Raw genomic sequence first — 24,372 nt, 5'->3', positions numbered from 1 at the left:
AAATCTCACTTTTTATAAATTATATTTAGAAAAACTGAAAATAAACAAAATTGCGTTATATTTTAAAAATAAATATATTCCATTGTATAAAGTGCATTTTGTTATTCTTTTTACACATAGTGATCGATTATCATGCAAACAACAATAATTTAAATAGTTTATCACCGGGAGAACTTAAAAAGTCAACCGAAATATATTTTTCTACGTTCCAATGAAGTTTTTATGTGGATTCAATCTTTTGGGGAAATCAAAATGTATTTAAATTTGTTTAAATTACTGCATGCGTTAAAAATGCTCTTTTTTATGCATGTGAAGTTTTTTTTTTAGTTCGATTTTAAACAGTATACAATGTTATAAGGGCCCAAAAAATTTCTGTGCTCGGGCCTTTCCTGCATGCTAATAAGACGGTCCTGATCGACGATAACGCTAACCGCTTGTATTCTGGCTATCCATAGTATTTCAGATTCACGTCTGACAGTTTTTGTTAAAGCATTTTTTAATAATTCTCCTCGTAACGTTGAACGTGACAAAAAGAGATATATGTTTTCAATTATTTCAAAACATGTGGCAACGATTGGATCTTGTTTTGCTGCAGTAACTCCTACTAAATTCAATGAATGGTTATCACAATTTACAAATAATGCTTTATGATTTAAAATATATTTTCCAGAAATCAATTATAATAAAAATTACCCAGCAATTTTTTTTGTTTTGCGGAACATTTGGCGCCCCTTTGTGAGTAGCGCCCGGGGCATGATGACTCACCTTGCTCCCCCCCTCGCTACGCCACTGGCAAGCTTCTATCCCTTCAGAACCGAATTTAAACCTTGCTGGTTCCTTAGCTATTGAAGTAGTGGAGCCTTTATTTGCTCAACTCCATTTTCAATACACCAAGAGCAAACTATAACAGCAAATTGTGTTATTTACAGAAGCATTTCAAAATATTACTTGGTTATCGAAAATATCTCTATATTAAAAAAAATTGTACAAACCGCCGCAGTTTTGAGTGTTCAACTTTGTTTTGCTGCATAGAAACGACAAGACTTTGAGAATTTCGTATAACAATATGTTTGTAGAAAAATGCACAGGGAATATGGGGAAATAAAAAAAAATAGCATTTGCTTATTGGTTCGAAACTTGTCGCAAAACTGCTAAACTTGTCACGGTCGGCAGTGGAATGATTGTCAAGACACGTTTCCCAGCAGATCACCTAAGTCAAGCATCAATGGCTGCGGTCAGTGTGCGAGTGAGTGACCGCTTGGATCAGTCTGCGTAAGGACCGAGGGTGTGCGGTATTGATCCTCGTTAAACTTTCCTACCGTAAAGTGCTCGACTTCGCGCGTAGGTCGTCGGGCTACCGAAGAGGGGGTGCCATCCCCTCTGCACAGGATCAAAAGTGTGATGGCATGTCTTCGGATCATTCTCAGGGATGTTTCCCAGACGGTCGCCAATAGCCCACTGTGCAGCTCTAGTGCGACGTAAATGAACTAATCAAAATGTTAAACTTGTCGCAGAAAGGATCATGTGCACCACTATGTCGGCTGCAGGGATGAAATTATAAAATTGAATTTGACTTACTGAAAGCCAATTTTGTTTATGAACGTAGCTCTAACTTTTTTTAAAACTATCAATTAAATTCTTTTCTCTAGGAGCATTCAGGGTATTGCTGTTTGTGGTAATTAACTGCCAACCGCAGAAACTGCTCCCACACTGAATCATGGTAATGCCCGCTTTTTGAAGCTGCGACATTTCTGTGTCTCCACTTTAATTTCTTTTTTAATGTCTTTCCCTCTCAATTTTTGGGATGTTATTTCTGTAGCATACTTTTTGGCTTCTGTTATGGTATTCCCAAGGTGATATTCGATATGTTATTGCTTTTCATTTTTCTCCTGTTGTAGTAATCCTTTCAGTTCTCATATGAGGTAATTACTTCCTCTGAAGAAACATACATCTTTTTTCGACGGATTCGGTTCTGAATGCGGTCCAAAGTTTGGACCCTTTATTGTTTATTTTCATTTTTGCATATTTTGCTATATCTTTAGAGCTTAAGTGAATTGAAAAATTTTTTTCATCCAATTATAAAGTTCATTTATCCAATTGTCAAAAAACTTTTTTCGCAAAATTAAATAATATAACAATATGTTTTTCTCTATACTCTTTGTTTGAAGTACGATTCAAAAAAATATGGAATAAAAAGTTTAAATAGACCTTTCATATTATATCATTTAATTTAGTAGAGCGAAATTAGTTAAGTTTTAACTCTAATAAGAAGACTAAAAAGATACATTTTTTTTCCTGCTTAGTTAAAAATATTTTACCGATGTGTTTTGGATGTTCCTTCTCTAAAAAAAGAGATTCCATTTTGTTTTTGCTTGCATACGAAAAAATATTGAACAGTTTTCTTTTTTAAATTTAATAATCCATCATAAAGAAGGAACGTCACTATGCTACATTGAAGAAATCTCCAGTCCAACTGATGATCCTGTTGTTCGGCTAACAGTCATTCGTCTCAAATAACAACGCCCCTATAGGTCATTGCGTTCACTTTCGAATACTTGAATAAGTGCAATAAGCTACTTTTTGTTGATCAAACAGAGCTATAAGCTAGAAATTATCGCTGATGTTATCTTATGATACAATATATAATAATAATGAATGTATGATTGATTGAATTGTCTATAGTTAAATTTAAAACAATGGCTAACGTTAAGCCAATCAGAGAATTCCATTTCGTTTTTCTTTCATCCAGCTCGAACGGCTCGTCGTAGAATGTTTTAATGTCCTCAGTGACCTTCCTTGTGCTTCAAAGTATCTATATACCAAGTTTCATACATTTCGGTTGTCAGGTTTAAGCATCAGCAAAGAACACACCCACGCATCCACACAGATTCAGACATTCATTTACAAACTACTAGCTGAGCACACGTTCTTCGCACGGGGTGAATAAAAAATCGGTAAAGAATCAGTAAAAAATAAGCTAATTATCAATAAATCATAGTAAAAAAAAACACTGCGAAATCTTATAACAAAAAAGCGTATTCCGACACAATTGAAGAGCTTGATGGAAGAACCAGGTAAGTGACATTTTTAGGGGAATTAATGAATCACTGCTTTTGTTTTCTTTTAAATCTTGACATAAATTATTAGTATGTTAGCACTATTTTTATTTCACATTAGGCAATAAGGTTTTATTTTTTAGGTTATTTGGTTTTATTTAAAATTAGGAACAAATAAAGCAAAGAATTATTCGTCCCGCCTTCTACTAAATTAGTAATAAAATAGTTTGGATGCAACATATTTTTCATTCTGAAAATATCATTTACCTGCTTCTTCCACTAAGTTTTTCAATTAATATAGCAAAAATAATTTTAAAAAATTTATTTAATATTATTTGTTGCCTTTTTCGGTGGCTTTATGTTATTGAAATAAGTAAAGCTTGTTTTTTTTTCTTCTTTTTTTGTAGTTTATTCTATTAGAATAAAGATAAGATGTATTTAGAATCACTTGGCATGAAGCTATTACTCGCGGCCAAACAACAAACAAACAGTCAAAATTTACCACAATCAAATAGTTTTTTCAAATAGGAACTTGCATTTTTTTTTTTAATATTTTAGTACAAATATTTTCCATAATATATCTATTTTTTTTAGAAATTATTGTACTGTAATTTATATTTATATTAAGTAAAATATATTAATATATTATAATTAGAGGGCCTGAAAAAAAAAGAAAGAAAAGTGAGTCTGGCAACCCATCTGCGTCGAAGGGTTAACCGAATATTCACATGGTATGATTTTTTTATTGACAAATACATATGTTTCTTTTTTTGACACTAAGTTAACAAAAATTGTAAAGGTATTTTTATTAGTAAACTTTTTATTTATTCCTAACGGTATTTTCCAACAATATTTATTTATCAACCTTTCTTTGTATTTTTTTTAATATATCACGCATTCGATGTTGATTATTATTCCAAATTAAAGATTAAAAGCTAAAAAAGGTACTCAATTATTTGCCCAATTTAAAAAATTATTAAAGCATTAATTTCAATTTTTATTGATTTCAACGTTCCCTCTTACATATACATTAGTACAAATCTGCAAGTTGCCCTGTATTAAAAAAAATAATAATAATTTGCAAGTTGCCTTTTGTATTTATTAAAAAAAATAATAATAATTTCCACACGTTGCGGGTGTAATGTGAACTGGAGATGTATTTTCAATTTTTAAGTACAAAAACTCAAAATTCTGTGAATAATAACAATTGTGTGAACAGTATTTTTTATTTTTTTTTTATGTTGGACAAGCATTAGTAATGTATGAAACAATTAAAATGGTCAATTCTTCCTTGTATAGGAAATATTCAAAATTTTTCGTTGTTAATGTGATTTGAACGACCAATGAAAAAATGAAACACGCAATCATTTACAAAGCAGACTTTTTTCAGTTAATTTGTTTTTACAATATATAATATTACATTGCATTACATTGCTGTATCAATACGCGCATTGATGCAGCATTACATTATACAATACTATACAATAAAATATTATTATATTATATTATATTATATTATATTATATTATATTATATTATATTATATTATAATGTTAATATTTATTTACAATTCATGTTCATATATTATATTCCAAATTTTGTTATCCTTCTCTCTTATAGGGCATGAAACATTTGTAATTTATGTTACTAAACAGTCTTCAGTCATGGCTTGGAGCTCTGTAAATGGCACATCTTTACGTTTGTACATTTACACCAGTGCTACTCAGGGTCACTCTCGGTTTTACTTTAGTTGAAGGCCTCCTTTTTTCACCATACTCTATTTTCTTCTTGTTGTTGTTGTTCATTTACGTCACACTAGAGCTGCACAATGGGCTTCGGATCATCCCTGAGGATGATCCGTAGACATGCCATCACAATTTTGATCCTCTGCAGAGGGGATGGCTTCGGTAGCCCGACGACCTACGCGCGAAGTCGAGCACTTTACGGTAAAACAGTTTAACGAAGACCAATACCGCACACCCTCGATCAATACGCAGACTGATCTAAGTGGTCAACCCACCCGCACACTGACCGCAGCCAGTGATGCTTGACTTCGACGATCTGTTGGGAACCGTGTCTTAACGACCAGTCCACTGCGGGACTCTAATTTTTTGTACTGATAGTATTGTAGATTATATATAAGTGCGACGAGCTCTCTGCGTTAGCTTAGAGCTCTGTGTTTCCATTAATGAAGCTTCTGATAGGACACGGACGTGAATTGCGATGCCCTCTGTTGGGGCTGGACGGAGTTAAGTTACAGTAATTATATCAAATGGTAATAATATAAATTTTCATTGCTTCTCATTCTGCTTTTGTCGCGTTAATTGTTTTTCATTCTTGACAGCTTTTTCTTCCTCGCTTTTGTCTCTTCTCTCTTAGGTAGACATTGTTAACATTTAAAAATTTTTAATCTTTTCCCGTGTGGTTTCGTGATCTATTCCTTCTTCAGAAAAGAATCTGATGCATAAATTGAATAAATACAGCACTAAAAATCCTAAAATACGTATTTAACAAATTGTAAATATTTCTGTTCAAATGTTTTAAAAGTTTTTACATTGGAAAAGTTAATTGTAAAACTTTGTTTTACTTATAATTCAGTATAAAAATTTTATGCTAATTTAATAAACATTTAAATAACTGTTACAATTATTCTTATTTTCTTTTCTTCTATTTAATTTAAGCTAAAATAGACTAGAAATATGCTTTTAACATATTTTAAAAAATTAAAAAAAAAAATGGCCATAAAATAATAAAATTATACATTAAAATTAAAAAAAAAAAAGCGCTAAAGATTTTTTTTTTACTTCAACAAAAATTTTACCTTTTTAATTATTTTCTTAATCATATATTATTTACAAAAATATTTTTATGAAGAATCAACAACTAATCAATCAAACTGGATTAATAAATGATTATACACAATTCCACAAGCTCAAATGTGAATTGATGTGACTTTAAATAAATATCTCACACGCAGCAGAAATAAATTAAATTAATAAATTAAACTAAACTGAACTTTAGTTAATAAATTAAACTAAATTATTTATTATTTTCTAGGCGAGCAAAAAATATAATGATGAAAATAAAGTCGACATGTTTCGAGTGCTCAAAAATAGCTCCCATTCTCAAAACTCGACAGGAGCGAATAACATGTGACGTCAATTTTTGAACTCTCAAAACAAGTCTACTTTTAATCTCATCTTCATAGTCTTTGAAGTCAATGAAGTTTTTATCTTTTCACTTCAGTTTCTTGGGATTATTTGTCTAGTAGCAAAGTATATTAAATTATTTCGTGCGATTAAAATAAAATAAATAATTATTAAAATAAGTTTACGTAAAATAATAACAGAAATTCATAGATTGAAAAATAATAATTCGTCTCAACTTGTTTAAAAATCAATGCAGAATATTTTTTTTTCCTAACTGCTAGCCTTAACAATATTTTTAAGGAAGTCAAGAAAATTCTGTTTACTATTGAAATTTCAATAACAATGAAAAGTCCCCTAACCCCCAGGAATCAAAACTAAATAGTTACAAGGTCGCATTTATTCCAAACAAGTTGACATTTACGTCTTACTAGAAATTGCTTGAAAATGTATTTCCTAATTATCGATTCCAAAATTTTATCTATCTATATTTTAAGGTACACTTTAGGCGTACTTCGATAGAGTTTATTTTTACATCTTTATTTGCTTAAAATTATTAAAGCTACATGATTTAATGATTCATCCATAGTATAATGAAATAATACTATAATAGTATCCTTATCCTTGATATCGCTATCAACAAATTAATGGAATAAGTTCAGATGAATTATAATAGTTAAATTGGCTCTAGTTTTAGCTTTGAAACAATAAAATGTTTCGTTCAAGCAGATTTCAATTCTGGAAATAACGTAATTATTGAGAAGGTTCCTTAGAACAATATTATTTTTATCCTCTTATAATAAAATGTGGGAAAAATTTGTACTAATAATTTCTGTAAAAAGTATGTTACCCATTTCACTGCTCATTTTTTTGAAAAATAAAATTGGTCCGAAAATTACGTATTTTTTATTGATTTCAAGTCAGATGATGTTTATTAAAATAGCACTACTTTAGAATCTTTTTACAATTTTCCATTTTTAGTATTTGCTTACAATTTTCCATTTTTAGTATTTGCTTACAATTTTCCCTTTTTAGTATTTGCTTACAATTTTCCATTTTTAGTATTTGCTTACAATTTTCCATTTTTAGTATTTGCTTACAATTTTCCATCTTTAGTATTTGCTTACAATTTTCCCTTTTTAGTATTTGCTTACACACAATTAACACAAGGTTGCGTTAAACGTTTAACGCAACCTTGTTGGAAGTCGCATAAGTAGTATAACTTCAAAAATATTTGTACATAAACAGAAAAAAATATGTATATTCTTATAAAAGTTAAAACCTAATGCCCGAGAAATAGTTTTACTAAATTTAATGACATAACAAGAATGCCTATTTAAACTATACATTCCATAGTTTTAAGAATCATATTACTTCAAAAATTAAAATGAACAAAAAATATACATAAGCCTCATAATTTTATGAAATTTAATTTTGTAAAAAAAGTTTTTTAAAAACAATTTTTGTCAAAAAATTTCAAGTTTCAATAAAAATCATTATTTAGAAACTAAAAAACGTAAAATAAAGACTGCTGACGAAACAAAAACAAAAAAACAATTCTTTCTTGTCGCCATTTTTTAGTGCTACGAAAATTCGTCTTTGGTATTTGCCAAAAACAAAACAAGATGCAATTTTATTTTTTCAGGAGTGAAATATTTTACCGAAAAAACTGAAATGTATCAATTTTCACGACATGAAACTTAATCTTAGTAAACGTACGTTTTGGAAATGTTATTTCATTTGGAATCTTATTTGTCAGAGTTCATATGGCGATATGATTGTTTTGAATCTATGCTAAACTCTATATCGGCCCATTTTCCACCGAAATCCGATTGGCTACTTTGATTTTAAATGAAGTGTTTTATTTCGTGATTTGTCGCAAAAATTTTAAGTGTAATTACAGATTGGCGGCACTTAAAGACCGCCAAATCTGTAGCGGCGGTGGCGTTAGTACGTAAGTACCGAATTTTTATTCCATACTTTTCTGAATCATATTACTTCAAACATTAGAATATACAAGAAGTATACATAAACACATAATGTTATAACATTTAAGTTTTCAAAAAAAGTATTTCGACAACAATTTTTATCAAAAAATTAACTAAAAAATGTAAAATAAAGAATTCTTAGGAAAAAAAACGATTTTAAAAATTCTCTATATAGAAATAAAAACTTTCATATCGTTTCCTTTTTTATTCTTATAGTTCTTAATCAGACGTAAAAAACCATTCTGTTGAAAGCTATCATCAAAAAAGAAAAAAAAATACTTACAAGCAAATTTTTTATTATAAAAATCATAACACTCACCTGTTTTATAAATCCACAGAATTCCAAATGAAATGTTTTTCGTTTGAAAATTTTATTTTCAAATATATACGTGGAACCCGCTTAAAAAGTTCCCTTTTAAGAAGTTTTCCCGCGTAAGAAGTTATTTTTTAAAAAAACCAATTACCATAATGTTAAATTTACTTTTATAAGAAGTTTTTTTCCCGTTTAAGAAGTTTCCACTCCTAATTTCAATTTTTTAAAATTTTATTTAAAATGTCTTATTTAGTTTTAACTTGCCCTTACAAACACATGTATGGGTACTGACCACTGACCTTCATCACTCCTTTGTTACAAAGAAAGGTGACTTATCAGGAACAGGTGTGAGCAAAGGAATGTGAACCTTTAGATGAACTATGAAACTGATAAGAATGTAGGGAATAGCTTTGTCATTGTGTCCACCTTAAATGAATAGCCTGGTGACTCACGAACTTCACTGCTGTCCACACCCATTCAATAACTGAAGAGAAAGATACATCTAAACATTTAGCAGCATTTCGTTGAAAATTTTCTTAGTGTAGGCGCTTATGTTATCTTAAAAATCATCGTAAAAAGTTTGATTTTTGTGGAAAATGTCCTGTAAAGGCATTAAGCGTAAAGCTCTATCTATTGATGACAAAGTAAAAATTTTAAAAGCTGTTGACAGCTATCCTCAATTAACACGAGTTCAAATAGCAAAAAATTTAGATCTTCCTGTTACTACGTTAAATGGCATTATTGCTAAGAAAGACATCATCTTAAACTCTTCTTGTTCCGGTGCATCCCAGAAAGTAAAAAAAGTGAAGAAAGGAAAATACGAAAATATTGAAGAGAAACTGATGATATGGTTTAAACAAGCAAGATCCGCCAACATACCTGTCAACGGAACTCTTCTTAGAGGAAAAGCATTAGAGATTGCGGAGAAATTGAATGTTGATTTTACGCCTTCCAATGGATGGATTGATCGGATGAAAAAAAGAGCTGGTCTAGTTTATAAAACAATTAAAGGAGATTGTAACAGCGTTGATTTACAAGAAGCTGAAGAATGGAAAGCTAAATTACCTGAAATTATTTCAGGGTATCAACCAAAGAACATTTTTAACATGGATGAATGTGGACTGTTTTTCAATCTTTTACCAGATAAAACTTTTGCCTTTAAAGGTGAACCCTGTCATGGCGGAAAAAACAGTAAAGAACGTTTGACAATTTTAGTTGGGGCCAGTATGAATGGTATAGAAAAATTACCGATTTTAGTTATCGGTAAATCGAAAAAACCAAGATGCTTTCGAAATGTTAAGTCACTGCCTTGTGATTATGACAGTAATCAAAAATCCTGGATGACAATTAAAATTTTTGAAACGTATTTGAAAAAATTAGACAGTAAGATGCGAAAAGAAAAACGAAACATCATAATCTTCGTAGACAACTGCGCTGCTCATTCCAAGGAGAATAAGTACACTAACATCAAGTTGCAGTTCTTACCACCAAATTCTACTTCTGTTCTACAACCAATGGATCAGGGAGTTATTAAGGTATTTAAGCAGCATTATAAAATGCGACTTGTGAAACGGATGCTGGAAGGACTTGAAAATACTGGAGAGCTAAAAAAAGTCAATATGTTAGAAGCGATTGAGTTAATNCTATAGAATGTAAAGTTTAAATGGGCCTTTCTTGTTATATCATTAAATTTAGTAAAACTATTTCTCGGGCATTAGGTTTCAACTCTTATAAGAATATAGTACATACTTTTTTCTGTTAGTGTACAAATATTTTTCCGATATGTTTTGGATATTCCTTCTCTAATAAAAAGAGATACCATTTTGTTTTCGTTTGCATAAGAAAGAATATCAAAAATTTTTCTTTTTTAAATTTAATTGGCCACAATAAAGAAGGAACGTTGCAATGCTACGTTCTACATTAAAGACGTCTCCAGAGTAACTGAATGACGGTTCATATAGAAATCGCAGGTATGCGTCTCATACAACAACGCCCCCTATAGTTCGTTGCGATCGCGAATAGTTCTTAATCAGACGTAAAAAACCATTCTGTTGAAAGCTATCATCAAAAAAGAAAAAAAAATATTTATAAGCAAATTTTTTATTATAAAAATCATAACACTCACCTGTTTTATAAATCCACAGAATTCCAAATGAAATGTTTTTCGTTTGAAAATTTTATTTTCAAATATATCTATGCATAGATTATCTCTTCATTACATTTAGATAACATACCACACATCAAAATTTTCAAAAGCAAAATAGCTGAATTCTAGTTGAAATTATTCTTTCAAAACTAAAAATTGCTTACCAAGAAAACGATAAAAAATTATTAATAATCAGCACAAATTAAACTATTTCAAGTAGTTCGGATGATTATTGTTGTTTTCCGAATTATATAGAGACAGAAATACGTATATACTATTCTATAAGGAAGAAGAATATTCTATAACTATTAGAGTTCTGTAAGCTCTGAATTCACTTTATTCATTGGAATGACTAAAGCAATGTTGACTTCACTTTAATTTGTAATGAATTGAAGACAGAAAAAATCGTTTTACCGTAATATGCACATCTGTAACAGCAAGTGATCATGAAATCCGAAGTTATGTTGTTGGTAGTAAGGTAAAAATTATTGAGAAATTGTTCTTCAAACGCTTGGCGTGTTCTGCTTCAATGTTCTGGTTAGTTTTTTCAAATTCTTCTACCTTTTCCTTAGGGAAATTTTGCTTCTTATTTGCTGCTAAGAAAATGGCGTCCGTCATGGCCAATGGTTATGATGGAATTAATGTCCGATATTTTCAGTCACCCGCTAGAGGGCGTTCTCGAGCGTTGAGATCGCGAATTGAGTTTTAAAGATATTAGAACAAAATTTTAAAATGAACTTAAGTAACCAGGGCCCTATTAACCTCTGTAAATAGGGGAAGCATAATAGGATTTTGGGGCCCCCCTAACTTGAGCAAAGGATACTTTTGATATTTTTCGTCCATAAACAATACATTTTAAAGAGACAAGACCCAAATCGGGGGAAAAGAACAATACACTACATGAAATAATGCGATTGGCTTAGGAACATAGGCATGGCATCTGTGATTGGATGTTGCTTATTGCTTGAGTTGGTTATAACCAACCCAACGAGAAAAACCGGTATATTTCGACAACGATGCTTTTACAAACGTGACGTTACTAAGCATCCCATTTTTTTCTTTCCGAGAGTATTTGTTGGAGTAATTTTTTTCTTCTAATTTCTTTTATTATTTTTTTTTCTTTGCAAAAAATAAGAAATTGGACCCTTAATTTCAGTCATTTGGGCACCCCCCCCCCTAGAATTTTACAGGGGAAGCACTTACTTCCTGTGCCTTTTCGGTAATTAGGCCCTGTAAGTAACTAAACTGTTATAAACTACTTTTCAGCACAACTAAGTATAAGATCTTATAAAACAATAATGTTTGGATGGAATAAGTTTAAATAACATAAAAGTAAATATTCACACTTGTCTTAGTTTTATGGTCAAATTCGGAGTAAAATAAGACGTTTAAAAGCAAACGACGTTTTGCATCTCGTTATAGACAGATACATCCCGTTATAGGTAGAAACATAACCTAGATGGGTAAAGAGTTTGACTTACAAACACTTAATGTATGTACATGCATTGCAAATACATATATTTCTGTACATACATTGTAAATACAAGCACACATTTATACATTATGTGTGCTAACGTACATGCATACATTGTATATACATATATGCATAATGCAACATTTTCGTGTATACATACGTACACTCATACATACACATGCTTTGATGAAGTACATAGATATGTGCGTACGTACATATGAACATACAATACACGTATAAACTATGTATGTCTGTGCATGAATTTTATATGCATAAATATGTACATATATCAAATGAATAAAAAAGTTCTTACACGCGCGTGCAATGCTCGTATATACCGACATTTATACTATGAATGTACTTGCGTGTTTAAATACTCGTAAACATATTTTTTTTATATCCGTCGTTGAACAGCCGACCCAATTTTTGGGTTTACGCCTACTAATGTTCAACCCCGTAGCCTTGAAATTTTGAACCAATCCAGAAGACAAGGAAACTCCTGGATTAGTACCCCCTGAGGAATTGATTTGTTATGGGAACATGGAGGATTTTGAGACTCGACAGATTTAACGTGCATCAGTAACCATTTACTACATGGGGAGTCTTCAACCAGCGGGTATCGAACCCACGAACTCTTCTTGGACATGGGCCCAGTGCCCTACCGACCAGTTTATCCCGGCCTACTTAAATATGTTGTCTCTACATACGAACATACAAAATTACATACATGTTTACATGCATATTATAAAATTATAATGTGTGTACAAATGCCACTTATGCGTGCATAGGTACATTTCTAATATATAGGTAAATCTGTATATTCATTCATATATCGCATATTCTTATGCATGCCTGTACATGTACATGCTTACGCACAAATATTAAATGAGTTTAAAATATATCTACGTATGAGCGATTGTACGCATCCTACATATAAATATGTGCGTATACATACGAGCTTACATGCATTACTTGTACATTAATAAATTGCATTTATATATGTGAGTTCATTGTATTACAGAAAATATGTTAATACATACAAACATGAATATTTAATACATACAAACTAAATAAGCATAAAGTATGCAATCGTAGTTACTTGTAATCGTATATTTTAGTTACATGTTCTCGCAATTACTTGCAATCACGATTGCATGTAACTATAATTGCATGCAATTATATATTTTGATTACTCAATCATAATCATTCGTAATCGTTTCTTATTGTGATTACAAGTAAGCACAACATAACCTTATTCACGTATTTTTACTCGAATTTTCGTATGTAATTCTATTTTTAAAAGTTTTCATTTAATAAATCAAACAATAGTAAACTAAATAATTCATTTACAGTTACAATTTATGCATTGTTTTAAAACTGTTCAATTACCTATAACCCTTATTACAATGCAGTCAAGCCCACTTGAAATTATGATTATATCTACTAAAGTTGTAATCATATATATCACAATTACTTGCATTTAAGATTACCTGTAATTGTTAGATCATGATAACTTGTAGTTATGATTTCTTGTAATCGTATTTTATCATTACGTAAGTAGTCATGGTGACTTGCAATCCCAGGGCTTGATAATTTGTAATTGGGTATACTATAGCCTACGTCACAGGTTGTGTTATTCCTACTAAATTTAACCCATGAACGGCATTTTCTGCGAGCCTAACTTCAAGCCACAAATAAACAAACGAAGTGTTTGATCGTTTAAATAGCTGCTCGCCAGATTTTATTGCATTATAAAGAAAAGTAATTGATATTCGATTTTCGATTAATAATTGATTTATGTGGATTTTGGCATAGAATTTAGCATTGCGTCATGGTAAATGTTATTCCTACTAAGTTGAAGTAGTTGTGTTTTTTATATATTATACCCAATTCTGATTATCTGCAATCCTTTTTTGTTGTGATAATAATTATTCATAACCGCTTGTAATGAGAAATAATAAATATTTGTTACTGTGACTGCTTGTTATCATGATCATTGCAAGCAGTTGATTTATCTATAATTGGGTATACTATAGCCTACGTCACAGATCGTGTTATTCCTACTAAATTTAATTAGTAAACAGCATTTTCTGCGAACCTGATTTCTAGCAACAAGTAAAAGCATTAAACGAAGTGTCTTGTTTATAAGTCGCTACTCGCCAGGTTAGAATTGTATTAGTCTAGTTCACCAGAAATTTTCTGAATTTCTTCCGGTTTAAAGACGCTTGTTATTGTTTACATTAGACCACCCATCCATATGACATAATGCGTGAATTTTTCACTGGTTATTCAAATTTTATTCACAAAAATTAGTCATAACTAATAAATTTATTCATTAATCAAATTTGCATAATGAATGATGAATAATGCGCAGCACGTTCTCCCACCCTCTTCCTGGCAGCAGCAAGTGATGCTTGACTTCTGTGATTAACTGGTATCCATGCCAATTACAAGATGCGAACAAAAACCTGCCGTTAACCAGCGAAAAACTTCCCAATCCGCGAAAATATTCCAAAATTTCGATGGAAATCGCATATGCAGTTTTTTGCCAGCAATTAGTAGCGACATCTACTGGTCAAAAACTGTTCCAAGATCCTGGACTTCAAGTGCGTAGAAATAAGCGACCAATAACGTAAACAACAACTTTTACCGGCAACCGCAATTATGCACTTGTTTGTTTCAGAATTCTTTACTGGGATAAACTAAATTAAAACAGAGTGACTGATAGCTAAAACTTTTTATATTAGTGGGAAATTTATTTCTTGCAGTACATGTAATCAGACTTTTTTTTATCAAATTGTTCATGCAGTATGGGGGAAAAAAGATTTTCTCAGAAAAGTAAACTTGTTGTAAATAGTGTTATTCATCCTGTAAGAAAATCTTATTCCTGTTGTATATGTTATAAGAGTTTTTCAGAAAAAGGTGCACTGACTATACACAGTCGTGTTCATACTGGTGAGAAACCTTATTCATGTAGTGTATGTATTAAGAATTTTTCGCAAAAAAGCCATCTGATAATACACCACCGTGTTCATACTGGTGAAAAACCTTATTCTTGTAGTATATGTAATAAGACTTTTTCAGAAAGAAGTGCACTGACTAAACACAGTATTGTTCATACTGGTGAAAAACCTTATTCTTGTAGTATATGTAATAAAAAATTTTCAGAAAGGAGTACACTGACTAAACACAGTCGTGTTCATACAGGTGAAAAACCTTATTCTTGTAGTATATGTAATAAGAGTTTTTCGGCAACAAGTACACTGACTAAACACAGTCGTGTTCATACTGGTGAAACACCTTATTCTTGTAGTATATGTAATAAGAGTTTTTCAGAAAGAAGTACACTGACTAAACACAGTCTTGTTCATACTGGTGAAAAACCTTATTCTTGTAGTATATGTTATAAGAGTTTCTCAGAAAGAGGTACACTGACTAAACACAGTCTTGTTCATACTGGTGAAAAACCTTATTCTTGTAGTATATGTAATAAGAGTTTTTCAGCAACAAGTACACTGACTAAACACAGTCGTGTTCATACTGGTGAGAAACCGTATTTTTGTAGTGTATGTAATCTGAGATTCTCAAGAAAAGGTACACTGACTATACACAATCGTGTTCATACTGGTGAGAAACCTTATTCTTGTAGTGTATGTATTAAGAGTTTTTCACAAAAATGCCATCTGATAATACACTGTCGTGTTCATACTGGTGAAAAACCTTATTCTTGTAGTACATGTAATAGGAGTTTTTCTGAAAGAAGTGCATTGACTAAACACAGTCTTGTTCATACTGGTGAAAAACCTTATTCTTGTAGTATATGTAATAAGAGTTTTTCAGAAAGAGGTACACTGACTAAACACGGTCTTGTTCATACTGGTGAAAAACCTTATTCTTGTAGTATATGTAATAAAAGTTTTTCAGAAAGGAGTGCACTGACTAAACACAGTCGTGTTCATACTGGTGAAAAACCTTATTCTTGTAGTATATGTAAGAAGAGTTTTTCAACAACAAGTACACTGACTAAACACAGTCGTGTTCATATTGGTGAAACACCTTATTCTTGTAGCATATGTAGTAAGAGTTTTTCAGCAAGAAGTACACTGACTAAACACGGGCTTGTTCATACTGGTGAAAAACCTTATTCTTGTAGTAAATGTAATAAGAGTTTTTCACGAAAATACCATCTGATAAGACACAGTCGTGTTCATGCTGTGGAGAAACTTTATTCTTGTGATATATATAATAAAAGTTTTTTACAAAAAGATCATCTTGCTCTCACTGTTTAGCAGCTATATTCTTGTATTTGTAAAAATTATTTTTACTTAGGGACTATCCAGGTAATCACAATTGTATTCATACTTGTTTTGTAGCATATGTAAAAAGAGTTCTTCTCAGAAGGCTGACTTTGCTTTTTCTGTTGGTATTCACATTAGTGAGGAAACCTTTTTGTTGTAGCATAATGTAATAAGTTTATCTCAAAAATTTCTTCTTACTAAATACAATATTTTTCAGAAATGTGATACACCATAATTTAGAAGTATATTTTAAATGAATTTTCAATAATACTGATCTAACTTTTTACATTCGAGTTCATACTTGTGAGGAACCTTATTCTAGTAATATATGAAGTAAGTGTTTCTGAACAAAAAACTAATCTTACTAATCATATATTTATTGATAATGGTGGGGAGTCTTATTCTTGTCATATATGTCCAAAGAGATTTTCCTTTAACTTATCATATTCTGATTCGTACTAGTGTGAGCTATAAATTATTGCAGTCTTTTTAAAGTAGATTTTCACTATATAGTAAAATGGCTGCTCATAGTCATGTCCGTACTGTGTATTAACCTATTTGTATTAAAGATAAATGTTTTTCACTCAAGTTTCGTCTGACTAAACATAGTCTGCTGGAATTAATTAAGCATTTTCTTTTCAAATATTTTTAAATTTTATCTTTCAGTTTTCATCATTTTTCCTTTCTTGTGTTTATTTATAAGTAGTGCTTATAAAATAAACTTCAGTATAGAAAAATTAATAATTTTAATTAAAATGCATCTTTAGAAACACATCTTAATTGGAATTTGTAACTTTGCATGCTGGATAACATTACTTTATCACCTGTTATATATAACATCGCTTACCCACCATTTATACTTTAGTCATAAATTGTTATTTATTATCTCAGCATTACAGTGCTAAGTTGAAGGTAATATTCCTTTTTTTTTTTTTTTTTTTTTTTTTTTTTTTTTTTTNAAAATAACATGCTGCATATTTTTTTAATGAATCCTTTCTAGCACATACTGTATAATTAAAATTTTTTATTTCTTTTAAGTACGGAACATTTTATGTTATGATTAGAGGAAAGAAGGTTTACATTGTTTTTAAATAAATTAGGTTACATTATAGTTGAAAAACAAGGTATAGATAGCTCCGTAAAATCAATTTCTTGTTCTTCAATCCTTAGGTTTTCACTATTTTTGAAATCTCATTTTGATCTAAACAAAGATATTGCTTTAATAAATATTATGACAGTCATATAAATCTTTACTTATCATAAACTTTTTTAATCACATTTTAACGTTTTAGAACCAATATTCAACCAAACTTTTGAAGAACGCAAAAGATTACTCAAACGGAAAGATAATAAAAATTTGTAAATCTAAATTAATTTTTTTTTAAAATTCCAAACACTAACTAAATAACTAAATTTAATAAGGAAATGTGCAAATGTTTTTAATATCATATGTAATAACTGCCCAATTCATGAATACTCCTTAAATAACTTTTTTGTTATAAGGTCTTTATGTTTAAGTGTGTGATATTAATTTGTAGTTCTTTTCTTAAAATGGTTCAGCACATTTTCAATATTTTGTGATAAATATTTATTTTTTTCCATATGCAGTTAAAATAAAATGCAATTTATTTAATTTTATGCTTAATACTGTAATACCATATCTGATACAAAATATTTCTTTTTTCTTCTTTTTTTGTTGTTTACATTCAATTAATATAAAATCCCCTTACATTAAAGTTGCATTTGCAAATTTCTTAATGAAATAAATTTTAAAAATTTGTAACAGGCATTCTATAAAATGTATTCTTATTTTTTAAGAATTTTTTTAAATCAAATTAGTGCTGTAGTAATTATAATAATGTTCATTTGAAGTAATATATCCTCATATTTTATGTAAATGTTCAACTTTGTTAACAATCAAGTTTCTAATGTTGAATAACCTAGTTTTTGTTGTGTATATAATAAAATATCGTCACAAAATAGGTAGTTTTTTTGTTGCTCATAGTCATGTTCATTTCATTCATGTCCATTTTTTTTAATAATCATTTTTCAATCCACTTGACAGGAAAATAATTATAAATACTCTTAAATTGCCTTAGTTCTGAATAAAATTATCAAAAGTATTGAGTACTAGCTGCCTTTAGCAGTGAGCTTGATCACCTTTCCAAGTTATTTAGTACAGCTTGCACTAAACTAACTAACTCAGTAGCGCGACAGCCCATTAAGAGGGCCAAGGCCGACTGTGCCCATCTCAGTTTTCTTGACCTTGGGCTCTGGGGTGCAGGAGCATATGTTCCGGTCAGGTGGTCAGCCGAACGCGGAACCCCCAGTGTTAGTTCCCAAGCACAGCTTGCACTGCCCTATAGTAATTGAGGAAACACTTTCAGTTTTTGAAATTTTTTTTTAAATCTCTCAAAAAGTACTGAGAGAATTATTTTATTATTTAGTGGTGTTTATGTCATGTAATTTCTCATACTCATCAATAAGTTTCAAAGCTTTCACAGGCTTGAAGAAGTGATAATAAATTACGAACTTAAACAAGTATTTTTGAAAACCCTGTGACAGAAAAATATAGCCGTAAATAAACTTGTAACTTACTTTGATTACTTTGGTTGTTATTTTCAATAGTTGAATTAATTTTCGTAAACCCAGCTTAAATATATAAATAAATTCTTTAATTAAAAAAAAATGTACAACAAAATTTTCAGAACAATTTAAAAAACAAATTATTAACTAAGCTATTATTTTATAGTTTAAATTGAAATTCATTAAAAATTGCGCAAAATCAGCGCAAAAGTAATTCTTTCATACTTCACATACGCTGAGAAAAAGTAAGAACAATTTTTGTTAATAAAATGTCTCAGTGAATTGTATTCAGTGTCTGATGAAAATGACTGATTCAAATATCTTGAGCATTTAAAAAGTTTTTAGCAATTTTCTAATCAGTTTTTGTACTTTTTCAATGAAAGCTCTGAATGATAATGAGTTTCCCACAAATTTTATTTTGTACTATTTAATAAGATTTATTTAAAATGACAGCAGCATTTTGGGAGATCATCCTCCATAATAGTATATTTTCTTTCTTTATATCATCACATTTCAGTGTACAGAAGATAGTTGTAAGGTATCATTTCTTGTTTATTTTCGTCTGATGCAAAGTGAAATTTGTTTAAAACCCTATTTTATCATATTTTTTTATATGAACGTCGTTGAACAGCCTACCCAATTTTATGGGTTTACTGCTACTAATGTTCAACTCCGTAGCCTTGTAATTTTGAACCCAATCTAGAAAACAAGGGAACTCTTGGATCGAGTATTGAGAGAAATTTACCTTCGAGGAGGACTTTTTTTTGGTGGAACTAACACACATTTGTGTTACTGCCCTACTACGGCAAGGGAAATCTAACCCAATATCCGTCTACCACTAAGGATATTTTTGGTCAGCACTGTGGTTGGTGCAAGCTGGATGCGGAATTTGTATCGACTGGGATTCGAACCCGGCTCGCCTCATTGAAAGGCGAAAGTTCTATCCCCTGAGCCATCGCGGCTCCCTATATCATTTATAGGTTTCTTTTAAAAATACAAGTACTATTTAGAATATCAGGGTTGATTGTGCTCCGGAAAAAATCCGGCTTTCCGGACTTTTCGCTAACAGTGATCCGGAGATCGAAGGTCCAGACGTTTCAAAAAATCATTGATCACAGAAGTTTCCGGAAATCAAATTTTCAGAGATGGAACTTAAAAAGACTGTTTATTTTATTTGTTTGTAAGGGAGAGCTTATATTCATGATTAATATTCATTTTTTATCAGTAAATAGTTGTTATAATCATAACTCAAGAAAGAAAGACATATTTGTAAATCTTAATTACTTCTCCAGGTCACATATGTGCAAAATTTTAAAAATATTTTAAGTAAACTAAGAAATATCGAGAAAAAGGAATAAAAAACTGATTTAAATTTTTTTCTAATTTTTCAATTTAAAATTTTTTTTATAACTCGAGAAATTTTCCGGAATTTTGACTTGGGCTCACAATCACCCCTGGAATATTACTAGAAGCTTTGTGAATTTTCAAGATATTCAGATTGGAATTATATCCAATGAAGACAAAATAAATTAATAGTTTTTTTTTATAAATATGGCCATACTTGTATTAATATTTAAGTTAGGTTTGTGAAATTATTTGCAATAATTACTAATAAACACCAAAGTAATAAATACAAGTTACATGCTTATTGTTCTATTTTCTAGTATAGTGTATTCAAAATATTTGTTTTCGTTCGTAATTTATTGCCGGCCCTTCAAATCCCTGAAAGCTGTGAAATTTATCGATAAGTATAAGAAATTGCAGAATTAACTTAGTATTTCTTAAGAAATTTATAAAAATATCAAAAACCATAAGTGTTTCTATTATTATTATAAGTAATGGAATAAGTTTGAATGGTAACGAAGCCAAATACAATTCTTCTAGCAGTCCTCCAACCCTTCAGAACCGAATTTAAGCCTAGCTGGCTGGTTTCTAAGCTATTGAAGGAGTGGAGCCTTTATTTGTTCAACTCCATTTTCAATACACCAAAAGCAGACTGTCGCAGTTTTTTTATTGCTAATTATTTAACTATAAATTGTATTATTTACAAAGGCATTTGAAAATATTACTTGGCTGTCGAAAATATATATCTATATTTAAAAAATTGTACAAATCGCCGCAGTTTTGAGTGTTCAACTTAGTTTTGCTGCATAGAAATGACAAGACTTTGAGAATTTTCAAATCACAATATGTTTGTAGAAAAATGCATATAAGGAAATGCAAATGAGGAAATAATGAGAAAAAAAATTAACACTTGTTTATTCTTTCGAAACTTGTCGCGTCCCGCAGTGGACTGATCGTTAAGACGCGGTTCTCAGCAGATCAGCGAAGTCAAGCATCACTGACTGGGGTCAGTGTGTGGGGGAGTGACCACTTGAATCAGTCTGCGTAGGGACCGAGGGTGTGCGGTATTGATCCTCGTTAAACTGTTCTACCGTAAAGTGCTCGACTTCGCGTGCAGGTCGTCGGGCTTCCGAAACGTGGGTGCCATCCCCTCTGCGGAGAATCGAAATTGTGATGTCATGTCTTAGGGTCATCCTCAGGGATATTTCCCAGACCGTCGATCGCCAATAGCCCATTGTGCAGCTCTAGTTCGACGTAAATTAACAAGTCAAAATGTTAAACTTGTCGCAAAAAGGATCATGCGCACCACTATGCCGGCTGCAGGGATGCAATTACAAACTTGAATTTGACGTACTGAAATAGCCAATTTTACTTACGAACGTAGCTCTAGCTTATTTTGAAATTTTATTTTTTCGAAAGTATTGATTATGTTCTTTTCTCTTGGAGCAGTCAGGGTTTGGCTGTTTGCGGTAATTAACTGCCAACAGCAGAAACTGCTCCCGCACTGAATCATGGTAATGCCCCCTTTGTGAAGCTACCATGCATGCCAATACCTGCACTGCAAAATCTTTTTTAATGTTTTTCCCGTTCGATTTTTAGGACGTTATTCCCGTAACATACTTTTCGGCTTCTGTTATGCTATTCCCAAGGTGATATTCGATATGTTATTGCATTTTATTTTTCTTCTCTTGTGGTAATCCTTCCAGTTCTAATATGAGGTAATTACTTTCTCTGAATAAACATATATTTTTTTCAACGGATTCGGTTCTGAATGCGGTCCAAAGTTTGGACCCTTTATTGTTTATTTTCATTTTTGCATATTGTGCAAAATTCAAAAATTGTTTTCTCAGGAACTTCTTTGATGGATTTCACTCAAATAGTTCCGCTCGATCGATTCCGCTCAAATTTTGTATTTTGCTGTGTGGGATTATATTCTTAAAAATGATGAAAAAAATTCTGTGCCTTACAATTGGCGATCGAAATGGGATCGAACCCTTTTCCTATGGCAACACTTCACATGCTTTCTCCATTAGCGTGTGGAAAGTCATAGAGGAGGGAAATACGTTAGTTTCTCTCTTGATTTTCACATAGATTAAAATCTTTTAACTTGAAAAACTATATGCAGTGGCGTAGCGAGGGGGGAGCAATGGGGGGCATCATGCCCCGGGTGCTACTCACAAAGGGGCGCCAAATGGTCAACAGAACAAAATTGTTGGATAATTTTTATTTTTATTATAATTTATTTCTGGAAAATATATTTTAAATTTAGTGCCAGTGAAATATAATAAATGTTAATTCGTAAATAAAAAGGAACACTAATCAAACTGTAATAATATATTAATAATAGAAATGACACGTCTTTTCCACTGGGCTGACTCGACCTGTGTCTGTCAGCACTTCCTTATGGCATATACGCTGTGTGGTTACATATATTATATCCAAATATTTGCAGGGTGCTCCAATTCTGTTGCGAAATATACTAACTTTTAGCTTCATAACTTCAGTTCATTTCTGATATGAAATCTTAAGGAGGAATGATAGTGTGCAGCTCAGATTACAAAATCTTAGAACGAATTTTAGAGAAGCGTTCCATGATCTTGAATCATTAGCGACTGAACTAGCCGAAATTCGAGACAAGCTCTGTGAAGAGGCAATAGAAAAAGCGAAGTCTCTTTGTGAAAAATGGGATATTGATGCAACAATACGTGTAAGAAGACGCCGCAAAATGCCCGGAGAATTGGCTAGAGATGTCAGTCTTTCCGCAGAAAGTTAAATTTCTCGTGTTATGAAAAGCGTTCTTGATCATCTCCAACAAGAAATGTATACAGGATTTACACGTGGATTTCTACTAGACGTTGAAAATTTATTAAACAAGGATAATGTTGATAACGACCATGAAAATTTTTTTTTAAAAATTTGGGGAATTTTATAATACAGATTTCAATGGAATAGAACTCTTTATCGAAGTATGTGACTGCAAAATGTTACTCCGCAGTATAAAAGAAATTGAACTTAAAACTCCATTAGAATCTCTTACTTTTATAATCCCGTATGGAGAATATGTTTTTCCAAACCTGAGAGTGGCACTTCAAATACCCCTGACTATCTCAGTATCAATTGCTAGCTTGTATTCGAGTGTTGCGATCGCGAATTTAAAAAATTTTTGACAATTTTTAAATAAAATATTTAAAAAAAATAAATATTTAAAAAAAAAATTTATTTTTCGCATAAAATTATATTTGGATAAACGAATTTTAAAATTGTGTGCAAAGGTTTTCAATTCGCTTACAAAATTCTCGAGATATAGCGAAATAAGTAAAATTAACATTAAATGGTCCAAACTTTGGAGTGCTTTCCTGACAGAACGACTGGAACCATATTTCCGAGATACCATCTAGCCCCTACATTTTGGGATCAGAAATCCGAATCTATCTAAAAAAGGCATGTTTATTCAGAGAAAGTACGTTTTCCTGTCTTATTTCGAAACTTACAATATCGTCTGCACTTCGTGATTACCATAATTGAAGTGGCAATACGGTCAAAGTTGCTTTATTTGCATTCCGATTTCGGGAGAGTTGCAAATGGAAGAGTGATTGCTGTTCGAATTCTGAATTGTCAAATAAAGTGACTTGGAGCAAATGTTTTTGCACCATTTCGTTTTCTGAAGACGCTTGAGCTGATTGACAATTTATGGATGGTGTTTTCAATATGAATGTAAACAATTTCGAGCTCGGCAAACACCATCCATTGGAGAGCATTGACAGATCTCTTTTTCCCACGCATGCACCAGAACTGAAGATCTTGGATCTAGGGTAAGATCACAATTAAATTTTGTGCTGCTCTAACATAAAAACTGTTTCCCATTGATGTGGTCTCATTTTTCTAAGTCAGAAAATCACTTGCTATATTATATGATCTAGTTTTCATACATAAAGATCCCGATTTTTTTAAAAAGTCATCTACATTGCAGATGACATTCAAAATTGTTAATATTAAAAGAGCTATGGATGGTGTTTTCTAC

At 31.2% G+C, this 24,372-nt stretch overlaps 2 protein-coding genes across 2 annotated transcripts; both read left to right on the top strand.

Moving 5' to 3' along the window:
• Positions 1-9,099: 9,099 nt before the first annotated feature.
• LOC122269717 (tigger transposable element-derived protein 4-like) lies at positions 9,100-10,152 on the top strand. Its single transcript, XM_043044102.2, has one exon. It carries the CDS (start codon positions 9,100-9,102, stop codon positions 10,150-10,152), a length of 1,053 nt encoding a protein of 350 aa, XP_042900036.1.
• Positions 10,153-14,502: 4,350 nt separating this feature from the next.
• On the top strand, positions 14,503-18,403 carry LOC122269713 (zinc finger protein 271-like). The gene has a single exon (XM_043044083.2). It carries the CDS (start codon positions 14,934-14,936, stop codon positions 16,410-16,412), a length of 1,479 nt encoding a protein of 492 aa, XP_042900017.1. The 5' UTR covers positions 14,503-14,933; the 3' UTR covers positions 16,413-18,403.
• Positions 18,404-24,372: the final 5,969 nt, after the last annotated feature.

Source organism: Parasteatoda tepidariorum, chromosome 10 (assembly GCF_043381705.1).
Source record: "Parasteatoda tepidariorum isolate YZ-2023 chromosome 10, CAS_Ptep_4.0, whole genome shotgun sequence".
NCBI lineage: Eukaryota > Metazoa > Arthropoda > Arachnida > Araneae > Theridiidae > Parasteatoda > Parasteatoda tepidariorum.
This window is presented reverse-complemented; position numbering and strand designations above follow the sequence as displayed.